This window comes from Aspergillus sydowii (assembly GCF_001890705.1).
Source record: "Aspergillus sydowii CBS 593.65 unplaced genomic scaffold ASPSYscaffold_1, whole genome shotgun sequence".
NCBI classification, from domain to species: Eukaryota; Fungi; Ascomycota; class Eurotiomycetes; order Eurotiales; family Aspergillaceae; genus Aspergillus; species Aspergillus sydowii.
In genome coordinates this window covers 3908804-3930374 of record NW_024467859.1, presented here as the reverse complement: position 1 = coordinate 3930374, position 21571 = coordinate 3908804, and the positions used below count along the sequence as shown (strand labels likewise).

Here is a 21571-nt window from a genome sequence, read left to right as displayed (position 1 = left end):
TTGAACCTCCCATCGCGCACCAACATTGAATGAGCTCCATTTATCATGATCAGAACAACCAACGGCCATATATAACTCGTCCTTTTGTATAATACATTCCAATTTCTTTAGTATTTTACCGTCTTACTGTGCTTGTCTGGTGGTCACGTTATTTATTTCGACGTCGGAACAGAAATGTATGGATTACATAACAGCCGTCCAGAACAGATCGGCGCTCCTGATTGGCCCATCGGCGTTAAGGCACGTCCACTGTCGGCGATATCGAAGACAACTGTCCAGACTTCGAGGCTTCTCCGATGAATGCGGCGATCATAGCAGTCGCTGCGATTGTGCTTGTGACTGAGCGCGTCATAGTTTCCCTCTACGGTAGGTTTGTTACACCACGGGCTTACGAACCATCGGGGATGGACATCGCTGGCTTAAACTCCGAATATAGTGGGAGTATAAAACTGCAGTGCACCCCTTGTAGGCGGTTGTTGAAGATCCCTAACTGAAGTCTACCCCCACCCCGCCAACTCCCGATTAAATAAATCTACCCCTCTATCTATCACAAGATGGCTGTCCACGGTCAATATACCACTGAAAAGGTCCAGTACCCGTCTCACAGAGAGACCGTTGCTGGTGTCCTCTTCCGCCCTACCAAGGTGACCAACCCGCCCGGAATTGTCATCACAGGCCCGTACTCGTTTGTGAAAGAACAGGCTCCCTTGCAATATGCAACACGCCTTGCAGATGAAGGGTACGCGGCCTTGATCTTTGACCCCCGCACCGTCGGCGAGAGCACCGGCCAGCCGCGACGCCTGGAGAACCCGAAAATGAAGAACGAGGATATGATTGCCGGGCTCGACTACCTGTGCTCGCGCGGCGACGTCGACAAATCCCGCCTCTTCCTTGTTGGTATTTGCCAGGGCGGCTCTGAGTCTCTGGATGTCGCTTCATATGATGGTCGCGTTTCTGGCGTCGCCTCGGTCTCTGGGTACTATCGCGACCACGAGACCGACATTTATATGATCTGCGCTGGGTGTGTTGCTTGGGAGCCTGGTGTGGATATCGGAGCGATGAAGATGCCGACTCCCGAACAGGGTGAAGCCCTGTTGAAAGCGCGGATCGAGCGAGCCAAACAGGCTCGAGAGCTGTATGACAAGACCGGAGAAGTCGTGTACCAACCGCTTGTCGACCCGAAGGCCGCTGACCCTGACACTGGCGCACTAGCCGGTCTGCCCGGTCCAGTGGTCTGGTCCTGGTATGGGCCCTGGACACTGAAGGGGTTCGAGAACCGGTATGCGGTGATGAGCGATCTGGACCACTTCGATTATACGACTGTCCCTGGTGTCGCTAAGCTGGAAAAGCCGGCGCTGCTGATCCACGGCGACAACTGTATGAATGCGGCGGCTGCTAAGCGCCACTACGAGTCCATTCCCACGACTGAGAAGAAGTTGATCTGGAACAATGAGGTTGCGCACTTTCAGCACTATGACCAGCCTGACGTGGTCGACCGTAATGTGGGAGACATTGCAGCTTGGTTTGCCAGGATCAAATAAAGTATAGTTAACCAGATGTATTTCATTGATTCAGTTCGTTCATAGCACTCCAGAAACTATCTTCCGGGAATATGCCCTCAAAATTCCAAGTTGGCATGCCGTTCATATCGGGCGCGTTCAAAGGTAATGTGGGTTGAGGCTCCACAAAAGGCATTGGCGCAGCCGATAGATGATCATAGAACAAATCGTAGGTCGGCCGAGGCGGCGGGATAGCATCAAATGAAGGCTCTAGAATAGCGCCGTTCACTGGGGTTGGATCGTCGGATGAGATGAAGCCCGAGGCGCTGACAAAATTTCCAGCGTCCTCTGTAGTGTTGGAAATTCCGAGCCGATGTCTCATCCGACGATGTAAGCTCGATACAACGCCGTGAGCTGACTTGGCCATGTTATTTGACTGCCCGATGGCGCCGAGACGATCAACTCCGCGTTGCACAACCTCCATACACTCTGTCCTGTGTTCCTGAATATGATCCGGAAAAGCAATGCAGATAGCCGAAATCAGGACGATCGCATCAAAGGAAGCATAGACTGGGTTAAACACTCTGCATTGGTATGGATCCATGTTGTGGAATAGTCGGTCCTGGCCCTGAAGAATCGCGATTCCAGCCTTGAGCGCCTCCGTACGGCTGGCTTCAACAGAAAATATGAATGGCCGGTGAAGGGTGAGAAGAACGAGGTGGATGAGCGAGCACAGCCCCTCTCGGGCCATGGGTAACCAGTGGCACCCAGGTGTTGAATCAAACTTTGTGCTTGGGTTCAGAAGTCGACCCCAGGAAGGTAAAGTTTTTGAATTTTTCATGACTGCAGCATGAATACGGTCAACGGTCGCATAGTCCTGCCAACGCGCACCGTTCTCTTCCAGCTGACGAATATCCTGGAAATATCGATATGCCACATTATAACCGGCGAGGATGACATCGAATGGCCGCGGGGGTTCCGACTCAGTCTGCCAATGTGAGAATAGATAGCGCCGCGTCTCGTTATCTGCTATCGTACAAGCGAAGCGGTCTATGTGTAACTCCGTGGCGATAGGTCGACTGAGCACGACAGCCATATGAACATCCCAGATATGCAGGACCACCCAAATCTTGTGGCCAATAGCATTGAGGGCTATCCTACCTTCCCCTGGTGGAATCGAAGAATCTCCGTACAAGAATTGCCCGGTATGAAGGCCAATCTCCTGTGCATCACGGATTGTCGCGCCGAGGGCATGCCATGCTTCAATAACCTTACCGCGGCTCTTTAAACATGCCGCTCGTAGTAGACCCGCCTGTACAGTAGCAATTGTGATGTTTCTTTTCCCTAAAAGTTCTAGGATCTCGGCTCCCGCGTCACTGTATTCAGCGGCGAGGTCATTGAACGTCATGCCGGCCATGGGAAGCAGGTGATGAATTCGCTGGTCGTGGGGTGGGTGGAAAAGGAGCGCCTGCGCGAGAACTTGAAACAAAAGCGCCGGAACCACAAGGGTCGCCCCCGGTAACACCTCCAAGCCAGCCTGGAGGTCCGAATAGCAGATGTTCCTCCATTGCTGTAACTGCTCGCGGAACAGCCCCTCATGGAGCATATCATACTGCCAGTTGACACCTGAGAAAAAGGTGCCTATGAGAATGTCGACGCAGGACTGCGAGGGCAACTGGCGGACCAATTCCCTATACCTGCGGTCTGCACCCTGATCGTAGGTGAGCCGGTCCTTGGCAGCGGCGAGGTCGGACGGGTTGTCCTGGCTCGAGTACAGCTCTGAAGTCCGTAGCAAGCTGAATGAGTTGTGACTGCATTGGCTAGAATACCCGAAATCACGGACCTTCTCCTGAAGTTCACTCGTCCATGGAGCGTTGGGGAGCGCGGAAGGACACTTCTCAGGCGACTGTTCGCTGAAGCTAATCTCCGAACGCACACTGGTGCTCAGATTGCTCGGAGTAGTCTCGTAACGCGTCCGATCAGCATTATAGCGGCAGAGATCCTGGACTTAGTCAGACGCAGCTTCATGCAGGTGGTAGGATGTAAGTACCTGCTTTCCCCGCTTGATGCAGTTGCAGCATGGGTCCTGGCGATCGCACTACGAAAGGGTCAACTGAGGTCCGACCTGGTGCTGCAGCGGCGCGAACTTTTTGCTTACGCCGATGGCACTCGGTACAGGAAATGACAGTTCGCTTCCGCTTCCGAGGCCGGGTTTGTTCAACGTGGATTCTAGTCATATTGGGATGATGACTCTGCAGCCGACACGGGCAGACAAAGCAATCGAAGAAATGAAGGACAGACGAAGGAAGAATGAAGCTAGAAGACCGATGCATAATGGCCGGACACGCCGCCCGGTCACCTGATGTTCAGGCAGCCAGGCAACAATATCGTACGGCCAGTACAGCCGGTGTTTCACATGTGCATTAGTTTCCTACTCGATGTACGAGGTTATGATAGATCTCACGTACTCAGGAGAGAGCGTTGATTATACGGAGTATGGCTGACGCTGCTGGTGACGTCTCTGGACTGTTTTCTCGGCGATGCATGGCCACACTACCGACGGTGGAGGTAAGTAGATCACTACAATATAGTCAATACAGTCTAGGACTCAGAATGGTCGGCTAACGGTTTACGCTGGATTGAAAGGGAATAGGTGGATTTCGAGGACATGCTATCGGAGGCCTGATTATGCTCGACTACATAAGAACTTCGGCTAGTTTCGCTGGAGATAAAATAGCTGACAATTGCTATAAGATATGCAATGCATGTGGTCAACACCGCTCTGCAAAGTAGACCTTATTGGGGAGGCTGTAAATTCTCCAAAGGCACCGGCCAGGCAGAAGATCCACAGGCGATCACTGCCTACGCGACCGTAAGCCTCAAAATTATGACCAGATTGGCCCCCAAGTTCAATCTGTCTTTTCAATCTCCTGCAAATTCAAAGTCAACGTGCTACTCTGCACTCAGCAGTCGACATGGGCGTCATTCGCGACCGTGCATTTATCCTACAACTACCCGAAGAGCTCTTGGATAACATCGTCCAAGAAGCATGCCGCATGGACAAAGAGACGTGGAGCAATGAACTCTATGAAAACTGGGAACAGCGCCAGAAATACTGGGAAGAGCGTTTCCGCACACCAGCCTCACTTTGTCTTGTTTGTCGGCGGTTAAACCGCATTGCCATGCCGTACCTATACGCGGATCTAGCCACTGGGAGAACACCCAGGGAACCCAACTATATCGACAATATAGTCCCCTCGCTGAAGCTCCTGCACCGCAGCTGCCGAAATAATCCTGACCTGTGGCGACTGTGTCGGAGCCTGACCGTGTACTACGACGGGCGTAGACGTCGTCGAGACCCGCTGGGGTATATTGCGGATGATCTGACGACATGGCTGACGGAGGCAAGGTCCTTCAGTTTCACTGCACTTGCGTTTGCTTCGGGGGACGCGTGGAGGCTTTGTCGACATGCGATGAGTAATTTCGAGCACCTCGAGGCGCTGTCTCTGAGGTCGGAAAACTGCGATATAGACGTCCCTTGGCTGTTTGATATCCTCAATGAGACGGGCAGCTCTAAACTACGGACTCTTGAGCTCAGCGGATTATCGCTTCATTATAAAAATACGGAGAATAGAACGCCCAAAGTAAGTTAATCAGGTCTCATATTTACGACAGCCTTGTATATCTAACCTGCTGTAGTTGGAACCGGGCACAGCCTCGTTGACGACCTTGCGGCTGCACAATTTCTTCCTAACCCCCCCAATTCTCAAGAAACTGATAAGGTGGGCACCGTCATTGGAGAATTTCCGCTTAGAAAGTGCCGACCATGACTGCAGTGGAAAAAACTCGTACCCCTGGAGCCTCGCCACGCTGCAGCCGATACTTGCCATCAACCGCAAAACCCTACGCACCATCGATATTTCCATCAACCACCAGCCGGGCTTGTCGGGGTTTGATATGCGGCCGTTCGAGAGGCTAGAGGAGATACGCTTGACGGCTTGCACCATGTTTAGACTACGCGAAACCGCTGCGGTGGATAGTGAAAATATGGCGGGCCTTCTCGCTCCCAGCTTGCGCATCTTCCACTTTGACCTGACCTTGGACAAGGACCCGTACCGCGATATAGCGCTGGACAGCTTTGGAGTCGCAGAGCAAAACTGGTTACGCCACTTTGCGCAGATGGCAGTAGAGAAGAACTGCCCGTTACGAGAAATCGAGATTGAGTTCTGCCCATACCCTGGATTCATTAGCATAGAACACTGCAATATGTGCATTTATCCCTGGGACCGCATGGATGCGCTGGCGCGCGAGCTTGCAGCGGATGGGATCCTGGTGAGATATAGCCGGCCGAATCTCAGTCGCGATGACTGGGCCGGCGCTCTACAGACTCGCTGTGATTGCGATGGCGATAGACCCTGCTTTGCATGTAGTGGCAGAAGAGGGGATGTACCAGAACTCGAGATGTAGTAGAGAAAACCGGAGGATCAACGCTCTACTACCAGTCGCTACTACAAGATATACCACATACCACATCAAGCCAATTCGCACTCAATCAGAGACTCAACTCCACGCTGCGCAGTCCAGATATGAACAACCTTCAGCCCAGCCGACTCCAGCAGTGCCCGCCATTGTCGCTCCGTCCGCTCGCCTGATCCGATCTGCATCATGATCAAATCAAGGCTGGTGGTCTCCCAGTACGCACCGGTATCCGGGATCACATTCTCGTTGACCAGCAGCTTACTGTGTCCTGGCTTCATTGCAGCAACAAGGTTCGACAGGATCTTACGCCCGAGATTGTCAGGCCAGTCGTGGAGGACAGAGTGCATGTAGTATGCGCGGGCACCTGCAAAAGAAGCCTGTTAATGCACCGCCGAGGACTGTTATCATCAAGCAGGACAGGAACATACCTTTAACCGGCTGCTGGGTGAAGAAATCGTGCGCCGTAACGTCAATCGAGGGATGCAGGAGGTCCTTGACCGACGAGACAACCTCCGGGAGGTCCTGCAGCACCAGCCGTCCAGGAACACTGGGCCACTTGCGACGGAAGTCCAGTAGATCATGTCCGAAGCTGCCGCCCACGTCGACAAGCAATACATCCTCTTTTCCGAGCGTCGTGCCCTCAATCAACTGTTCCTGGACTGGATAGAAGCCCGGGTCCATCCAGCGCGCACGGCCCTGGGCATAAACACCCATGTGGTTGTTGAAGCGTCTAGCCGTGATAGGTTCCTGCTGAAGGTGGCCAAAGAAGCCCATGTCCGTCTTGTATCCGAGCTGGAATGCCGTGTCTGTTGCGCTGGTCGGGTTGCGATAGTTGGTCTTCTCGAGGAAGGCGGGCAGGGCGAGGATGCCCAAGGTAAAGCGTGATGTCCTACACTTGTCAGACGAGTAAATGAATCCAGAAACAGTACTTACATGAGTGGAAATGCATCGCTGTACTTCTCCCCTGTTAGAACCTTGGAGAAGCCTGTCGCGCGATACTCATCGTTGCCAGTCTCGGTTATCACACCCACGGCAGCCAGGTGCTTCATCAGGCGGCCTGTATGACCACTGCGTTAGATGTTATCACTTGGTGAGGTCTTATGGGATATGCACTTAATAATGCTGGGTCCGATCCAGTTGTCTGTGCGAGCTCAGCGACCGACTTGGATGTATCATCTGTTCCGAGGGCAGCAAATAGATTCAGACCGACAGCTGTTTCAAGCGTCGCATACTTGGTAGACTGTCAAACAATTAGAACTAGTGGAATTAATAGCAGATGCAAAACGAGACAGGGGTCGCACGTCTGACCAGCAGTGGCGGATGATTGCTTCTCGAGGCGTCTCCAAAGCATATACCAGCGACCTGGCTGCTTCGAGGAGGCTCAACCTCGCGTTTGTATTTGCTGTGAGATACTGTCTCCCGGAAGAGGCTATCTCCTCGAGCAATCCAGGAACCTGGCCGGGCAGATTCGGAGAAACAGCGAGGTCCTCGAGCGTGACTTTGGTGTTGGCAGCCGTGACTCCAGAGCCATTGGCATCGCCATTGGAAGTGCCCTCTGCGTGCTTCATAGTGTTTTACTCTTGGACTGTCGACGGCTCAGAGATGAGAGTATTCAGACAGCGTGTGCTTGTGTTGAGACAAAGGAATCACTGAGGGAATGTCTCCTGAACTGCCCCCCTGACGGGGATATAATCACGCCAGACTGCAGCAATCCCGGCTCTCCGGAAAGCTAGGAATATAGTGTCATATACAGAACAGGAATTGTCCGCGAGAGAAAGCGGCATAGCTTCTCCAACTGACCCACACCGGTGGACGGTGCGTGGCAACGTGCCCTAATCTGCATATCGAACTGGGGCCGGTATCCTTAGGCCCGTTAAGGTTCCCCATCAGGGGCGCTAGCTCTGGCAGCTGCCGGTGCTAAACGATGCTAAGGAATAACGTCTGACACTGCTGCGTACGCACGCACTACTCGATTGGGTATGGGCCCTGCAAGATGCTTGAGTGATTGTCAGGATTGACAGCCGTCCGCAGCCGAAGTATCCGGCCGCTCGTTTCGCATTGGGTGCCGGCCCAGGCTCATGGTGCCATTCATGTGCGTCTGACAGATAGTTTCCTTCAGCTTGTTGTGATTGCAGTCTTTTGCCATCCCGTTTGTGCTTTTCGCCCCATCCGCACGAGTCATTATACTGACGACTGACGATATTCTCTATATGTACACCAAGGAGGGCCCGTGAGATCTTTCAGAGACAGGGGAATTGATCCTTCCAGAATCTCTCACCATGGACCAAATCACCCCAGAGTATGCTAGCCAGACCAAGGGGCCCCGGATTCTAGGGGTCTTCTGGTCCTTTTTCCTGGTTAGCGTTCTGATGGTGTCTGCCCGGCTGTATATCCGGATGCGATGGCTGAAAAATATCGGCCTGGACGACTACATTATCGCAGTCGCAATGGTATCTAACCCCTCCCCATTGACCCAGACAGAACAAATCATATCTGCAAAGAGCGCGAGCTAATTATAGTTACAGATCATGCTCACAGGATACACCGTCGTAACAACCGTGAACGTCGGACTCGGATACGGCAAACACACAGCCATCATCACCCAAGAAGGAGGCATGGACCTGCTCGTCAAAGTGCTACTCATCAACTACGCCGATTTCGCCCTCGGATCATGTCGTTCACGACGCCGAAGCTCGCCATCAGTGCCCTGTTGAACCGAATCATGAATCCGAGCAAGTTCCACCGGGTTTGGCTGTGGTTCCTCACGGCGCTCGTATTTGTGTCTTCGTCCATTTGCATCGTCGTTCTGTTTACAATGTGTGATCCGCCGGAGGGGCTTTGGAAGATCCAGCTTGTGTCTTCGGGTGCTGCGACCTGTCGCTCCAATGATATTTTGGTGGGTTATGCTATATTCACGGGGGGTAAGCTGGCCATGCCCTATAGTCCATTCCATACCACATGTTTTAACAAACAGCTGGGACAGCGATATCCGGTTTCGCCGACCTGTACCTCGCCATATACCCCACCATCGTCCTCGCGCGTTTACAGATAACATTACAGAAAAAGTTGGCCTTATGTGCCGCCCTAGGAATGGGTGCTATGTCAGTAAAGACCAGTGAACCGTGCAGTACCCGCGCTGACCAAGATAGTGCATGCGCAATGGCCATTGTTAAATGCTTCCAGCTTCCCAGTCTGTATAATACATCAGACTCGACCTGTACGTCTGCCCATTCTCATACTTCTTATAATCTTAACTGACCGCGCTCAGATGCCACCGCCGACCTCGTCATCTGGACTAGATACTTAACCCTCTTCTGCCCTGTCCGTATATACATATATCATGCTAATATCATAACTTCAGCATTGAATCGAACATGATAATAATGGCCTCGTGCATCCCAACCTTAGGGCCGCTGTACGAAATGGCCCGGGGCAAACGGTCCTGGAGTTCGCGAGGGCGGTCCTACAAGAGCAGTGCGAACCAGCTGCCATCGTCGTCATTTGACCGGCATATGAAGAAGTCGACGTATAGCTCGCAAAAGGATGCGGACCTGTTTGAGACGAATATTGATACCGCAATGGAGGGAAGCCAGGAGAGTATCCTTGGGGCGGACCAGGCGCAAAACAAATGCGCGAATGGCCGGATTCAGCGTACTGATCAGGTCGTTGTTGAGTATGAGATGAGGCCCTTCGATCGAGAGGGACAGCCCTCGTGGTGACAATTTGAATGAAGAAAAGTAGAAGCAAAGGCAGGATGTGAGCATTGAACAGGGATCGTTGTTTGTAATGTATAATCTACAACATGGCTATGGATAACGTGCTATTTTAACCACAACCACCCAAACTTAAAAAAAGGAATGAACGCTCTAAAGTGATAGCTAATGGAGGTATGCCCAGCCATCCATCTCTACATCTCGTAACTCTGTTGAGTCGTCTGGCTGACTCGGGGGGATAAACTCATTTCTAACGTACATTCCCAGGGGCACCCATCCATGGACGTGGAATTGTGGGAGGTCAAAGAACTGGTAGTGCGTTTCGAGCATCCACTTGACACGGGGAGTGAATGGATCTGCTCTGTGGCGTGTTAACGTAGAATAACGTGGACCGATAGAGACTTACAGTTCAGACGGAGAGCCATCGTTGCGGATACGATCCAAGATCAGTATGGCTGGCATGGCGTTGTCTGCAATAATCGACTTGACGCAGCAAGTCGCGCGAGACGAGAAGACCACAGACTGTTTATCCATTGCCAGATACGCGACTGGATCGGGGAGGACTGTGACACGTTCCTCAATTTCCCCGATTTGCTCAACAGTCCATGTATCATCATTCGTGTACGTCGAGTCCTGGAAGAAGCGGGCGACGTATTGAGATCCTAGACCCGTTGTCTGCAGGTAATTGGCAAGATGATATACAAATGCATGCTGATCGACGAACCGATTGTACGAGAAAATGCCCCTCCGGGATCCCTCCAGACTTCCGCACCCAATGCCAAAGACGCTGTTGATTTGCCACGCCACTCGCAGACTGGATAGAAAAGCATTGACCACGTCCCATACTGGCCAGGCCTCCGTGCGACGCAAAGTCATGCCCCAAGGCCCCTCATTAGGGTCACCGATAGGTCCCCCATTGGGCTCACCATTGTGCAATGACTCCTCTTCAAATTCATCCTCTTCAGATTCATCCTCTTCAGATTCATCTTCGTCCTCTTGTTTAATGTAGTTCGCAAGCCTGACGGTGCAATATGCATGAAAGGGCCTCCACTGCCCCGCGATAGTCGCATTGCTGGCGTCCAATAGCAGCTGACTCAAAGACATGTAGTCAATGGCGGGACAAATACTTTCTAGAGTCAGTAATGACCTCTTCATCAGAGACTAGAAACAACTTACACCCTTATTGGTACATGCGAGGGACTCTCTCCCCCGTTCTCGTCATATGTGGTAACCCACCCACGCACACGGTATTGATAAGTCTTTCCATTGAGTGCCTCGATGTCGCAAGTGTCTCCGTCTACCAAGTCGGAATGTATCACCCTCCCTGCGGCCTCGAGGATCCTGCGGGGATAGAATTCGCAGCCGTTGTTGTACAACCTTTCGAGTTCACGCATGGCTTGGACTCTGCCAACGATAGCCCAGTCACCCATATATGAAGGGTCATCGGCGCAGAAGGGAAGCTCTGGCTGATGGACCAAGCGCATGGCGCAGAGGAAATCGGAACGAACGAGTTGTGTGGATGGATAATATAGAATGTTTGGTATGCTAACGCTGTTGAAGTAAGGACTGAATTATGGCGAGAAAGATGGAGATGGGCATCGAGGGAAAGCGACGACACTCCAGCCATACAACTCGATTCCCTAACTGGGAAGGTACCCTTCATTCCATAACGGGAAGCACATCACTCGCTGTATTGATGGAACAAGTTCAGGATGCGCATTGGACCTATATAACCTTGAAGATAACTATCAAAAACTGGATTAAAAATCTGTTACCAACTTCTGGATTAGGGTTAGTCTGTGTGTGAGTAGCGGAGACTGACAAGCATAACTGTCAAACAATTTTACCACCCGACTAAAGAGGGCACCCTTACTTAGTAAGGGTATTTATTGCATGTAACTATCCAGTCTGACAATAACAACATTCCATGGCCACTAGTCCCTATAAGGAAGCCAAGCGGAGAGTATTTCCTGGGTATCCAGTAGATCAGTGGCTTGGCTCTCGACATGAACAAGGACTCACATGGAATCTTGGCAAAAATGGGATCTTCTTGGCCACCATTCTATACAAGGAAGTTAAGAGAAGAAACACAGACGGTAGATACTCACAGAAGGAACCTTCTCCATAGCAAGGTATTGAGGACAGAAAATTCTGAATCATCCATGGTTGCAAAAGCTTTGGCATAAATAGGCCGTTCAGGCCCAAAGCCTTACCGATGGCCATCATCTTTCACTAATCTGGCATTCTGCCAAGTGCTTTTCCAAGTGCTTTTTCTCTAGCATCATGTCCAAGGAAATGGCAAACGGCGACGCCTCCGCCAGTGTCCCAGGGTGTGGCAACAGACCCTTAACACAGCCAGCGCACGCACTCACCTGGGAAGAAGTCGCTACCGAGCTAGATGCAAACCCCACCGATGGCCTGTCGGCGTCCGAAGCACAGGCTCGTATAGGCCGGTATGGACCGAATGATATCGGGACTGGATCATCTACGGAACCGCTTGATATCCTGATCAAGCAAATTGCGAATGCAATGACTTTGGTACGATTACACCCACCACATCTACATTGTGAGAGACGGGTGGGAAACGGGTGGCTGAGACGCTTTCTCTAGATTCTGATCATGGCTACGGGCGTGAGTTTCGGCATCCAGGCGTGGATAGAAGGGGGTGTCCTCGCTGCTGTGGTCGTGCTTAATATCGTCGTTGGATTTGTACAGGAATTTCAAGCCGGCAAGACAATGGATTCGCTGCGGACATTGAGCTCCCCGAGTGCAACTGTTTATCGGGATGGACAGGCGCATAGTGTCCAGACCTCAGATCTGGTTCCGGGAGATCTTGTTGAAGTTTTGACTGGGAACACAGTTCCCAGTGATATAAGGTAGGTAGGCAGACCGGATTGCCGTGGTTGGGTAACATGCATGCATGCTAAAAGGTTTAAGAATCATAGAAGCGGTCAATTTCGAAACGGACGAAGCTTTACTAACTGGAGAATCCCTACCGGTTCGCAAAGCAGCCAACGACATTTTCCACGCCGACACCGGGCCTGGAGACCGTCTGAATATCGCATATGCCTCGTCCACGGTAACAAAAGGCCGGGCGAGAGGTATAGTATTCGGGACAGGAATGCACACGGAAATAGGGTCCATTGCGGCGGCGTTACGAGAGAACAGGTCTGGTGGACTAGAAGTTAAGCGCAGAGCCGATGGGTCAGCAAGCCCAGCAGCGTATGTGATGGCCTTGACGTACCTAGTAGGAAACATGATTGGCAATGTCCTCGGTACGAATATTGGGACGCCACTACAGCGGAAGTTATCAAGACTCGCGATTTTCCTCTTCTTTACAGCAGTTATTTGTGCGATAATCGTCCTTGGGGCAAATACGTTTGACGATAACAAGGAGGTGATTATCTACGCTGTGGCCACTGGGCTTAGCATGATTCCGTCGTCCCTCGTTGTTGTCTTGACAATCACCATGACAGTTGGGACGAAGAGGATGGTAGAGAGACAGGTCATCGTCCGCAACTTGAATTCATTGGAAGCTCTTGGAGCCGTGACCAGTAAGTTGTTCCCTGGCCAGGCTTCGTGCAAGGCATCGGCTCATGTGGTTAGACATATGCTCTGATAAAACAGGCACGCTCACTCAGGGCAAAATGGTGGCCAAGATGATGTGGATACCCTCAAGAGGCACTTATTCCATCGGAGAGAGCAGTGAACCGTACAATCCAAACGCTGGAGGAATATTCAAGCAGCCTGACTTGGTGGGAGAGATGGGAGCTGAGAGTCTCACTCAAAGTGCGCGAGTGACGCCAGACGAGCTGCTTATTGATAATGTTGAATTAGAGGAATACCTCAAGGTAGCCTCTCTCGCCAATCTCGCCACCGTATACCAGGATACAGACGCAGAATGGAAAGCGCGCGGAGATCCAACTGAGATCGCAATCCAAGTCCTCGCCTGTCGATTCGGGTGGGATCGCTCCGTACTGACCTCTGGTGATGCACCGTCCTGGAGACAAGTCGCCGAATTCCCCTTTGATTCGGACGTCAAGAAGATGTCTGTGATTTTTCAGGAAACGAGAAGAAAGAAGAACTATGTTTTCACCAAGGGTGCCGTCGAACGGATCATTGATTCATGTACATCTGTCCACATCCATGCTGGCAAGGCGGCCCAAGCTATGACTGACGATATTAAGAGTAATATCATAGCGAATATGGAGGCCATTGCGTCGCAGGGGCTTCGTGTGTTGGCGCTGGCAAGCAAAGAATTCACTGATCCAATTGTCGACATGGAGAATATCAATCGAAGTGCCGTTGAGAAAGACCTCACCTTCCGTGGGCTTATTGGCCTCTATGATCCTCCCCGTCCAGAGTCTGCTCCGTCAGTGCGTCGCTGCCATCAAGCTGGTATCGCGGTCCATATGCTGACGGGGGACCATCCTGGCACTGCCACCGCAATAGCGCTGAGTGTAGGGATTCTCCCCTCGCGCTTTAATGGGCTCAGCAAGGAATCCTCTGAGAAAATGGTCATGACAGCGCATCAATTTGATAAACTGGCTGATGATGAGATTGATCGTCTCCCAACTTTGCCATTCGTGATTGCACGGTGCGCACCAAGTACCAAGGTCCGGATGATTAAAGCGCTGCATCGACGCAAGAAATTTGCTGCTATGGTATGCTTTTCCTATTCCCCGAGTCCTTCGAAGAAACGCTTGTTAATTTTGTCTCTAGACTGGTGACGGCGTCAATGACTCCCCTTCCCTTAAAGATGCCGACGTCGGTATAGCAATGGGCCAGGCAGGATCCGACGTTGCCAAAGATGCGTCGGATATTGTGTTGACGAATGATAACTTTGCTTCAATCCTTAATGCCATCGAGGAAGGCCGTCGTATGTTCGACAATATCCAGAAGTTCATCCTTCATGTCTTGTCCCAGAATCTAGCCCAAGCTCTTGTTCTCCTTGTTGGCCTTGCTTTCAAGGATGAGCAAGGCCTGTCCATTTTCCCTCTCAGTCCGGTGGAAATCGTCTGGCTGGTGATGATAACATCTGGATTGCCGGACATGGGTCTTGGGTTTGAGCAAGCAACAGCCGACATCCTTAATCGACCACCACGAAGCGTAAGGCACCCACCAATCCGACTTGCTAAGTATAATCAGCTAACTAGGCATTACACAGCTGAAAAAGGGCATTTTCACTCTCGAAATGCTCTTTGATATGATTGTTTACGGCATCTGGGTTGCGGCTATCTGCCTGGGAGCGTTCACTCTTGTGCTTTACGGCTTCAACGAGGGCACTGAAACCCTCGGTGAAAACTGCAATAATACACTTGAAGGTTGCGAGATTGCCTTTCGCGCCCGTGCAACCACATTCGCCTGCCTGACTTGGTTCGTCCTCTTCCTCGCATGGGAAATGGTCGACATGCGGCGCTCATTCTTCAACATGCGGCCTGTCGTAGAGACGCAGCAGTCTTCATGGAGAAGATGGACGCAGTGGACGCGTGATATCTGGGCAAACCAGTTTCTGTTTTGGGCCAATATCGCTGGGTTCTTGCTTGTGTTCCCTTTGATCTATATTCCTGTTATCAATGACAAGGTCTTCCGCCATACTGGGATAACCTGGGAGTGGGCGATCGTAGCTGTGGGAACAGTGTTATTCTTCCTGGGGGTAGAGGCGTGGAAATGGATCAAGAGAGCTTATTTCAGACGATTAGAGGTGGCATCTGGCGGAAAGCGAAAAGACAGCAAAGGAGACTTGGAGAGGCAGGACAGCCATGTTCTTACGAATGCATGACGTGCCGCTGATTGGAGGTGATATAGAAATATACTGAATAAGCTGACTCTATATAAACGTGGATATAAATTAGAATCCCATCTGCCCTTTGATTACGGAAAGCATAACGACCTACTTTAAGCCAATGATCTTCGCTATAACACTTGGGTCTATAATATTGATGAGGGCATCTAATTCGTGTTATTAATTTGTCTCTAAGTGACCATTATATGTCTAATACGAGCAGCCTTTGATCTCGACAACGCGCACAACTAATGCGATCATGACTAAGTGGTATGCACAAAGTGGGAAGTGTATACGAGGCCGGAGTTAAGACACGGTCTAACAGCGTCTAAGTCCGCCCACCAAGGGCTGCAGCGCAAATCGATGAATTAAAACAGTTTAATAGATTGTTAACTCCAGCAATACGAATGCCGCTTTCGTCTTGTCCGAGATTAACCTGCTTTAAAACCCCCTCCTCTCACCTTCATCACCTACGTCTTTCGTACACCTCTAGTACCTGCAACTTTCTATCCACGCCATGTCTGTGATTGTCTTCGGCCCAACCGGCAGCGTCGCCTCAGTTGTAGCGCGCACTGCCCAGGACAACGGCGCCAATGTCTTCCTCGCCATGCGCGACACCAAGAAGGCCATCCCGGACCTCACCGCAGAGCAAGAAAAGGCCGACGGCTACAAAAGAGTCCAAGCAGACTTGACGGATCCCGACTCCGTCGGTGCAGCTATCAAGGAATCCGGCGCGAAGCGCGCATTTATTTACCGCGCGCACGCTACCAGGGACAATATGCGCGGTACCCTCACGGCACTCAAGGAAGCCGGGGTCGAGTTCGTTGTGTTCCTGTCCAGTTATACCATCGCCGGGGACCCGCGGGACGTCGAGCCCAGCGATCTGATCCCCTTCATCCACGCGCAGGTGGAGATTGCGCTGGACGAGGTATTTGGGGCGGAGAACTATGTTGCGTTGCGACCTGGTGGGTTTGCGACGAACCTGCTGCGGTCTAAGAAAGGGATTAACGATGGCGCGGTGGACCTGTTTGCGCCGGACTTCAGGTTCGACTGCATCACCCCGGGCGATATGGGCGCTGTTGGTGGAAAGATCTTGGTGAATGGGCCTCGTAACGGACAGCGCAAGGTATACCTCTATGGCCCTCGAGTCCTGGGACATGCCGAGGCCATTCTGGCTGTTGGCAGGGTCCTTGGCAAGTCGGTTAAGATCGGGTCTCTGAGCGAGCAGCAAGCTCTAGATGAGTTTGACCAAGCGGGCATTCCGAAGCTGCTGGCTGAGTATATGGTGAGAAAGTCTGGGGCGACGGCGGATGAAACGGGGGGCCGTGCTCACTATGAGGAGGGTGTCCAGAACGTGCAGCTATACACGGGCAAGCCTGCGCAGGGCTTCGAGGAGTGGGTGGCGGAAAACAAGGCACTGTTTGCTTAACTCGGAGGCAAAATACAGAATACTACAGACAACTTGTGGAAAATATTAAATTCCGGATATTGTTGCAACAATCATAAGTTGTCGCATCAGCTCCACATCAACCAGCTTTAAAGTCTCGTAAAGACCCACTGGCGGAGGGTTTTTGCTATATACAGACTAGTCCTCGATCTGCAATCCGTATTCGACGCCTCTTGCGAACAAATACATCACTCAAGTCATGGCCCCCCGCTTTCCACCCACACCCCCCAGCTCCTGCTCCCGCTGTCGCAACCGAAGGAACGCCCCCGAGGAGTGATCTCGCAAGCGTTCCTGGATCCAGTTGGGAAGCCCCCGCAGCAAAGACGCTGCCCCGTGCGAAGAGGGGACAACAACCTGGCCCGAGTTCTGGCTGACGAGCTGCTTGACGACTGCCTGGGACACCTTCTCGGGCGTCATGATCGGCTGCTTGAACTGCGCGCGGTACTCGACCAGGTCCTCGATCAGGGGTGTTTGAACCCAGAGTGGGTGGATTATACTGCACTCATTAGCCTTCTCTCCTTAGCTAGACAGTTAACTAGACAGGCGGCTTAGTTACCTCGCGCGCACTCGCTTCGACTTATACCAGTGTCTGATCTCCTGGCTCAGACTCTCGTGGAATGCAAGCGCCGCAGCCTTGGAAGCAGCGTAGTCCGCCATCTCGCCTAGGCCCGCGAAACTGGCCATGCTCGCGACGGTCACGACATGCCCGTGGTCGTTCTGGATCATACTAGGGAGGAACTCCTTGACAGTCCAGAAATGGGCGAGCGTGTTGACTTCCAGCGTCAGCCGGATCTTCGCTTCTGGCTCCTCCAGGATCGATCCCCCGAAGCCGACGCCGGCGTTGTTGATTAGGATTGTGGGATGGCCGTGCTCTTTGCGTGTCTGTGTGGCTACCTCTTTGATTGCAGCGGAGGAGGTGAGGTCGACTTTGTAGAAGAAGACGTTCGGTGCTGAGATGGTCAGCCTGTCGGTGCCAACTATGGGTAGTAGTTATTGTAGGTAGTGAGGACTCACGCAATGCAAAGGTAGGTTCCTGGATATCATAGATAACGATCTTGACATTCAGCTTGGTCAAGTCGTGCATTATCTGCTTTCCAATCCCACTGCTTCCTCCTGTGATGACAGCCAGCTCCTTCTGTGGGTTCCATGGACGCGCGCGCACCCAGTTATTCTGGACCTGTTGGGACAGGTAGCCGTTCACCCCTTTTAAAAGTTTATAGGCCGTCACGAGGAGAATCGCCTTGCGTGTTATCGGGTTTGCAAGGAACCCCTGTACTCCAGGAGGCAGCTGGGAAAAGACAGCCTGTGCCTTGTCCAGGGACAGTTGTAGTAGCTGGTTGGCCGACATGGTGTGTTGAAGAAGCAATGATATGGTATTTACGGATTCCCGAACTAGCAGGCTGTTTGCTTTTATACCCAGATTTATGCTCCGCATCACATTCCCTCGGCATATTTTGCTTATAGTCAGCCAGCACAGACGCAGCAGATTTGCGTCGTGCCTGTGGATCCCTGGATGGCGGTGGGTTTTTTCCGCTTTGGGAACGCAACAGGCCACACCGTTAACGACACCAAATGCTGGATATGTGCCTCGGCTTTTTTTTTGAATGTCGGTTATGGCAATTTAAGAGGGGGTGTTCATCCTTTAATCAGGTGGCGTTCTGGTGGTGGGTATATATAGCAGCCAAGGCCCCCTCGACTATATCCATAGTTACACGGTCTTAATCGTACTTACAGTTTCAACTTCACAATGTCTTCATTCGACGTCCTCATTATCGGGGCCGGTATATCAGGAATCAATGCCGCCTACCGCCTGCAGGAACAATTTCCTGACTACCGCTTCGCTGTCTTGGAAGCACGCGACAACATCGGCGGTACATGGGACCTGTTCCGGTACCCAGGCATTCGATCAGACTCTGATCTGTATACTTTTGGCTTCCAGTGGTTCCCTTGGAACCAACCAAATCCAATTGCAGAAGGGGGCGACATCTTGAAGTACCTGAATGATGCGGTTGCCGCCCATGGTCTCAAGCCGCATATCCGCCTGAACCACCGCGTAAAGGCCGCCAAATGGGACGGACAGCAATGGAATCTCGAGGTTGAAAGCGAGGGAAACGTGCAAGACCTCAGCAGCAAGATAGTCATATTCGGGACCGGGTACTACGACTACCACGACCCTTTGGACGCCGCAATCCCAGGCCTGCAGGACTTCAAAGGCGAGGTGATCCACCCTCAATTCTGGCCCGAGAAGTTCGATGCCGCAGGAAAGAAAATAGTGATCATTGGGAGTGGTGCAACGGCCGTGACACTCGTGCCCTCACTGGCAGAGAACGCAGAGTCCGTAACAATGCTGCAGCGCAGCCCTACCTACCTCGCCTCCATCCCCAACCGAAGCCCCAACACGATCTGGAGCAGGCTCCTACCACGCTCATTACTATATCACTTCCGCCGACTATGGTATCTGACCGTCCCGCAACTCTTCTACCAGTTCTGCACGAGCTTCCCACACGCTGCCAGAGCTCTTCTCCAGAAGGGAATCAAGCAACAACTCCCCCCACACATCGGGATGGATCCGCACTTCACGCCTCGCTATAACCCCTGGGAGCAGCGGCTCTGCGCCTGTCCAGACGGGGACTTCTTCAACGCGCTGCGCTCCACGAAAGCCCAAGTCGAGACGGGCATTATTGACAGCGTCACCGAAGCCGGAATCCAGCTGACAAGCGGCAAGACGCTCAACGCGGACGTTATCGTCACAGCAACGGGCCTGCGCATGAGATTCTTCGGCGGGATTCCGATATACATCCAGGGCGAGAAGTTCGACGCGTCCGAGAAGTATATGTGGAATGCGCTTATGCTGCAGGACCTCCCGAATGCGATGACAGTGATAGGGTTTGCGAATGCGTCTTGGACGCTTGGGGCGGATATTGCAATGACGCTTGGATGTAGGATACTCAAGCACATGCGGAACAACTCCTATTCAACTATTACTCCGACTATGGAGAGCCAGGCGCGGCTGGATACTCGTCCGCCTTTGGATCTTCAGTCTAACTATGTCAAGCGTGCGCAGAAGGATCTGCCCAAGGCGTCTGGGGAGAGGCCGTGGGTGTCGCGGACTGGATACTTTTCGGATCGGTACTTTGCGTCGTTTGGGGATATTAGAAAGGGGCTGGTCTTTTCTTAGAATTGTGGCCTTCACTTGTTTTATTAAGACGTGTTTTGATGATAATACTGTTATTGATGTGATCCTGTATGTGCGTTTAGTATATCCACCATTGCAAATTAATTTAAAGCATTCATGCTATTGGTATACAATAGGCTTCCCAAACAACAGCAAAAGAGACACCGCAAGTTGTTGAGCATGAGACTGTAATGAGTTAAATGTCAGATAAGAGCGACGAGACAATAGAACTCAACCTGTCCAGGCAGATACCATCCCCGGCCCACTGAGATACAGCATAACCTGTTGCCCCTGAAGCGAGCTATTATAATACTGCAACACCTGCAAGGTCTCTCCAGTCGCCGCAGTAGGATTCAACAACAGTCCAGCACCAGCAGCAATCTTACCTGCAAACCACTCATCCTGCTCCGCCTGCGCCTCCGTCATCTGGTCTGGGATAAAGGCAGAGACATTCCCATACGGATACACCAAACCGGGGACCATAGCCCCAGTCACCACAATTCCCAGCTCCTCGTCAATAACCAGATTAACGCGTGCATTATCGTCAGCAGGACGGGCATCTATCCAACTACACCCCAGCGGCGCGTATGAGCCGTCCCCGTCAGGACCAGGATCAATGACAGTCGCTCCCACTTCGGTGAACTGGCAGTCGTCGGCGACGGCTACTGGAAAAGTGCTGTTGGGGTTGAAGGTCGCCTCGCTTAGACTCTCTAGCTCTGCACGGGTCGCTCTCTGTTCACGAGGCGGCGGCGACATCCACCGTCTGTAGTTAGCTGGGAGTTCCTCGGACGAGAATGAGAACCCGTGGTCGCCGCGGGAGCGGTTGATGTATAGCTCCAGTTCCGTGATCTGTCTGTTGACTACTTTGATCCGAGCCCACAGGACTGATTGGGCTAGGTCATTGCCTTCGCTGATGGACAGGGAGAAGTATGCTGATCCGGCGCTGGTGTCAATGGCGAGCAGGTCTGGTGATCCTGCTTTCGTGACGGTTCGCCAGAGGGTCATCATGCTCAGGGCTGCTGGGTGCGAGTTCTCGGTCGCCTTATAGATGGGTGCGAGGGGCAAGGTGTACGGCTCGTGGTCCATCATAGATTCCAGGATTTGATTAACGATATCTGTCATGCATTGTCTTGAACAGCCAGGTGCTTGACCTTTGCACCAAGGGAGACAGAGGCGTAGCTGATATACCCAGGCCGAAAACTAGGGCCGCCGCAGCGGTTTGAAGAAGCCACTTCATATTGGGTAGTTGTCGCCGTTGGAAAATATCTTTGCGTAGAGCCACGAAGCCCGCCTTAGAAGTAATAGCAGTGCAGTACGAGTAGAGAACTAAAGGGGTTGAAGGCTCGATGTCAATAATGCCAGTTATATAGCACAAGCCCTGGAAACCCCCGGGCAGACTCTCCCCACGTTCCGATACCTCTGCATCTCGGGAGCAGATTCCCAGTTCTCTATTCCCAGATTTCAATCCGGGGT

At 52.1% G+C, this 21571-nt stretch overlaps 11 protein-coding genes across 11 annotated transcripts; 6 read left to right on the top strand and 5 right to left on the bottom strand.

Annotated features, from left to right (window-relative positions):
* Positions 1–554: 554 nt before the first annotated feature.
* ASPSYDRAFT_54191 (alpha/beta hydrolase) lies at positions 555–1541 on the top strand (the record flags this gene model as incomplete). The annotated part of the gene is made up of 1 exon (XM_040848812.1): positions 555–1541. The coding sequence occupies one exon, from the start codon at positions 555–557 to the stop codon at positions 1539–1541; it is 987 nt and encodes a 328-aa protein (XP_040708575.1).
* A 22-nt stretch (positions 1542–1563) lies between these two features.
* Positions 1564–3736, bottom strand: ASPSYDRAFT_84762 (uncharacterized protein; the record flags this gene model as incomplete). Its single annotated transcript, XM_040851406.1, has 3 exons — positions 1564–3501; positions 3550–3597; positions 3647–3736. 3 exons carry the CDS (start codon positions 3734–3736, stop codon positions 1564–1566), a joined length of 2076 nt encoding a protein of 691 aa, XP_040708574.1.
* A 738-nt stretch (positions 3737–4474) lies between these two features.
* On the top strand, positions 4475–5966 carry ASPSYDRAFT_84761 (uncharacterized protein; the record flags this gene model as incomplete). The annotated part of the gene is made up of 2 exons (XM_040851405.1): positions 4475–5143; positions 5199–5966. 2 exons carry the CDS (start codon positions 4475–4477, stop codon positions 5964–5966), a joined length of 1437 nt encoding a protein of 478 aa, XP_040708573.1.
* Positions 5967–6031: 65 nt separating this feature from the next.
* ASPSYDRAFT_84760 (uncharacterized protein) lies at positions 6032–7546 on the bottom strand (the record flags this gene model as incomplete). Its single annotated transcript, XM_040851404.1, has 5 exons — positions 6032–6342; positions 6407–6867; positions 6912–7035; positions 7092–7218; positions 7280–7546. The coding sequence occupies 5 exons, from the start codon at positions 7544–7546 to the stop codon at positions 6032–6034; spliced, it is 1290 nt and encodes a 429-aa protein (XP_040708572.1).
* A 711-nt stretch (positions 7547–8257) lies between these two features.
* Positions 8258–9697, top strand: ASPSYDRAFT_84759 (uncharacterized protein; the record flags this gene model as incomplete). The annotated part of the gene is made up of 7 exons (XM_040851403.1): positions 8258–8428; positions 8504–8611; positions 8671–8899; positions 8962–9079; positions 9128–9195; positions 9247–9303; positions 9387–9697. 7 exons carry the CDS (start codon positions 8258–8260, stop codon positions 9695–9697), a joined length of 1062 nt encoding a protein of 353 aa, XP_040708571.1.
* Positions 9698–9856: 159 nt separating this feature from the next.
* Positions 9857–11175, bottom strand: ASPSYDRAFT_26743 (uncharacterized protein; the record flags this gene model as incomplete). Its single annotated transcript, XM_040844317.1, has 3 exons — positions 9857–10052; positions 10098–10817; positions 10868–11175. 3 exons carry the CDS (start codon positions 11173–11175, stop codon positions 9857–9859), a joined length of 1224 nt encoding a protein of 407 aa, XP_040708570.1.
* Positions 11176–11986: 811 nt separating this feature from the next.
* Positions 11987–15473, top strand: ASPSYDRAFT_138419 (uncharacterized protein; the record flags this gene model as incomplete). Its single annotated transcript, XM_040840835.1, has 6 exons — positions 11987–12229; positions 12302–12567; positions 12629–13245; positions 13298–14355; positions 14414–14800; positions 14859–15473. The coding sequence occupies 6 exons, from the start codon at positions 11987–11989 to the stop codon at positions 15471–15473; spliced, it is 3186 nt and encodes a 1061-aa protein (XP_040708569.1).
* Positions 15474–15993: 520 nt separating this feature from the next.
* On the top strand, positions 15994–16905 carry ASPSYDRAFT_84756 (uncharacterized protein; the record flags this gene model as incomplete). Its single annotated transcript, XM_040851402.1, has 1 exon — positions 15994–16905. The coding sequence occupies one exon, from the start codon at positions 15994–15996 to the stop codon at positions 16903–16905; it is 912 nt and encodes a 303-aa protein (XP_040708568.1).
* Positions 16906–17115: 210 nt separating this feature from the next.
* Positions 17116–18271, bottom strand: ASPSYDRAFT_140059 (uncharacterized protein; the record flags this gene model as incomplete). Its single annotated transcript, XM_040841010.1, has 3 exons — positions 17116–17419; positions 17480–17873; positions 17938–18271. The coding sequence occupies 3 exons, from the start codon at positions 18269–18271 to the stop codon at positions 17116–17118; spliced, it is 1032 nt and encodes a 343-aa protein (XP_040708567.1).
* Positions 18272–18670: 399 nt separating this feature from the next.
* Positions 18671–20101, top strand: ASPSYDRAFT_54185 (flavin-containing monooxygenase; the record flags this gene model as incomplete). The annotated part of the gene is made up of 1 exon (XM_040848811.1): positions 18671–20101. One exon carries the CDS (start codon positions 18671–18673, stop codon positions 20099–20101), a length of 1431 nt encoding a protein of 476 aa, XP_040708566.1.
* A 228-nt stretch (positions 20102–20329) lies between these two features.
* ASPSYDRAFT_54184 (uncharacterized protein) lies at positions 20330–21220 on the bottom strand (the record flags this gene model as incomplete). Its single annotated transcript, XM_040848810.1, has 1 exon — positions 20330–21220. The coding sequence occupies one exon, from the start codon at positions 21218–21220 to the stop codon at positions 20330–20332; it is 891 nt and encodes a 296-aa protein (XP_040708565.1).
* Positions 21221–21571: the final 351 nt, after the last annotated feature.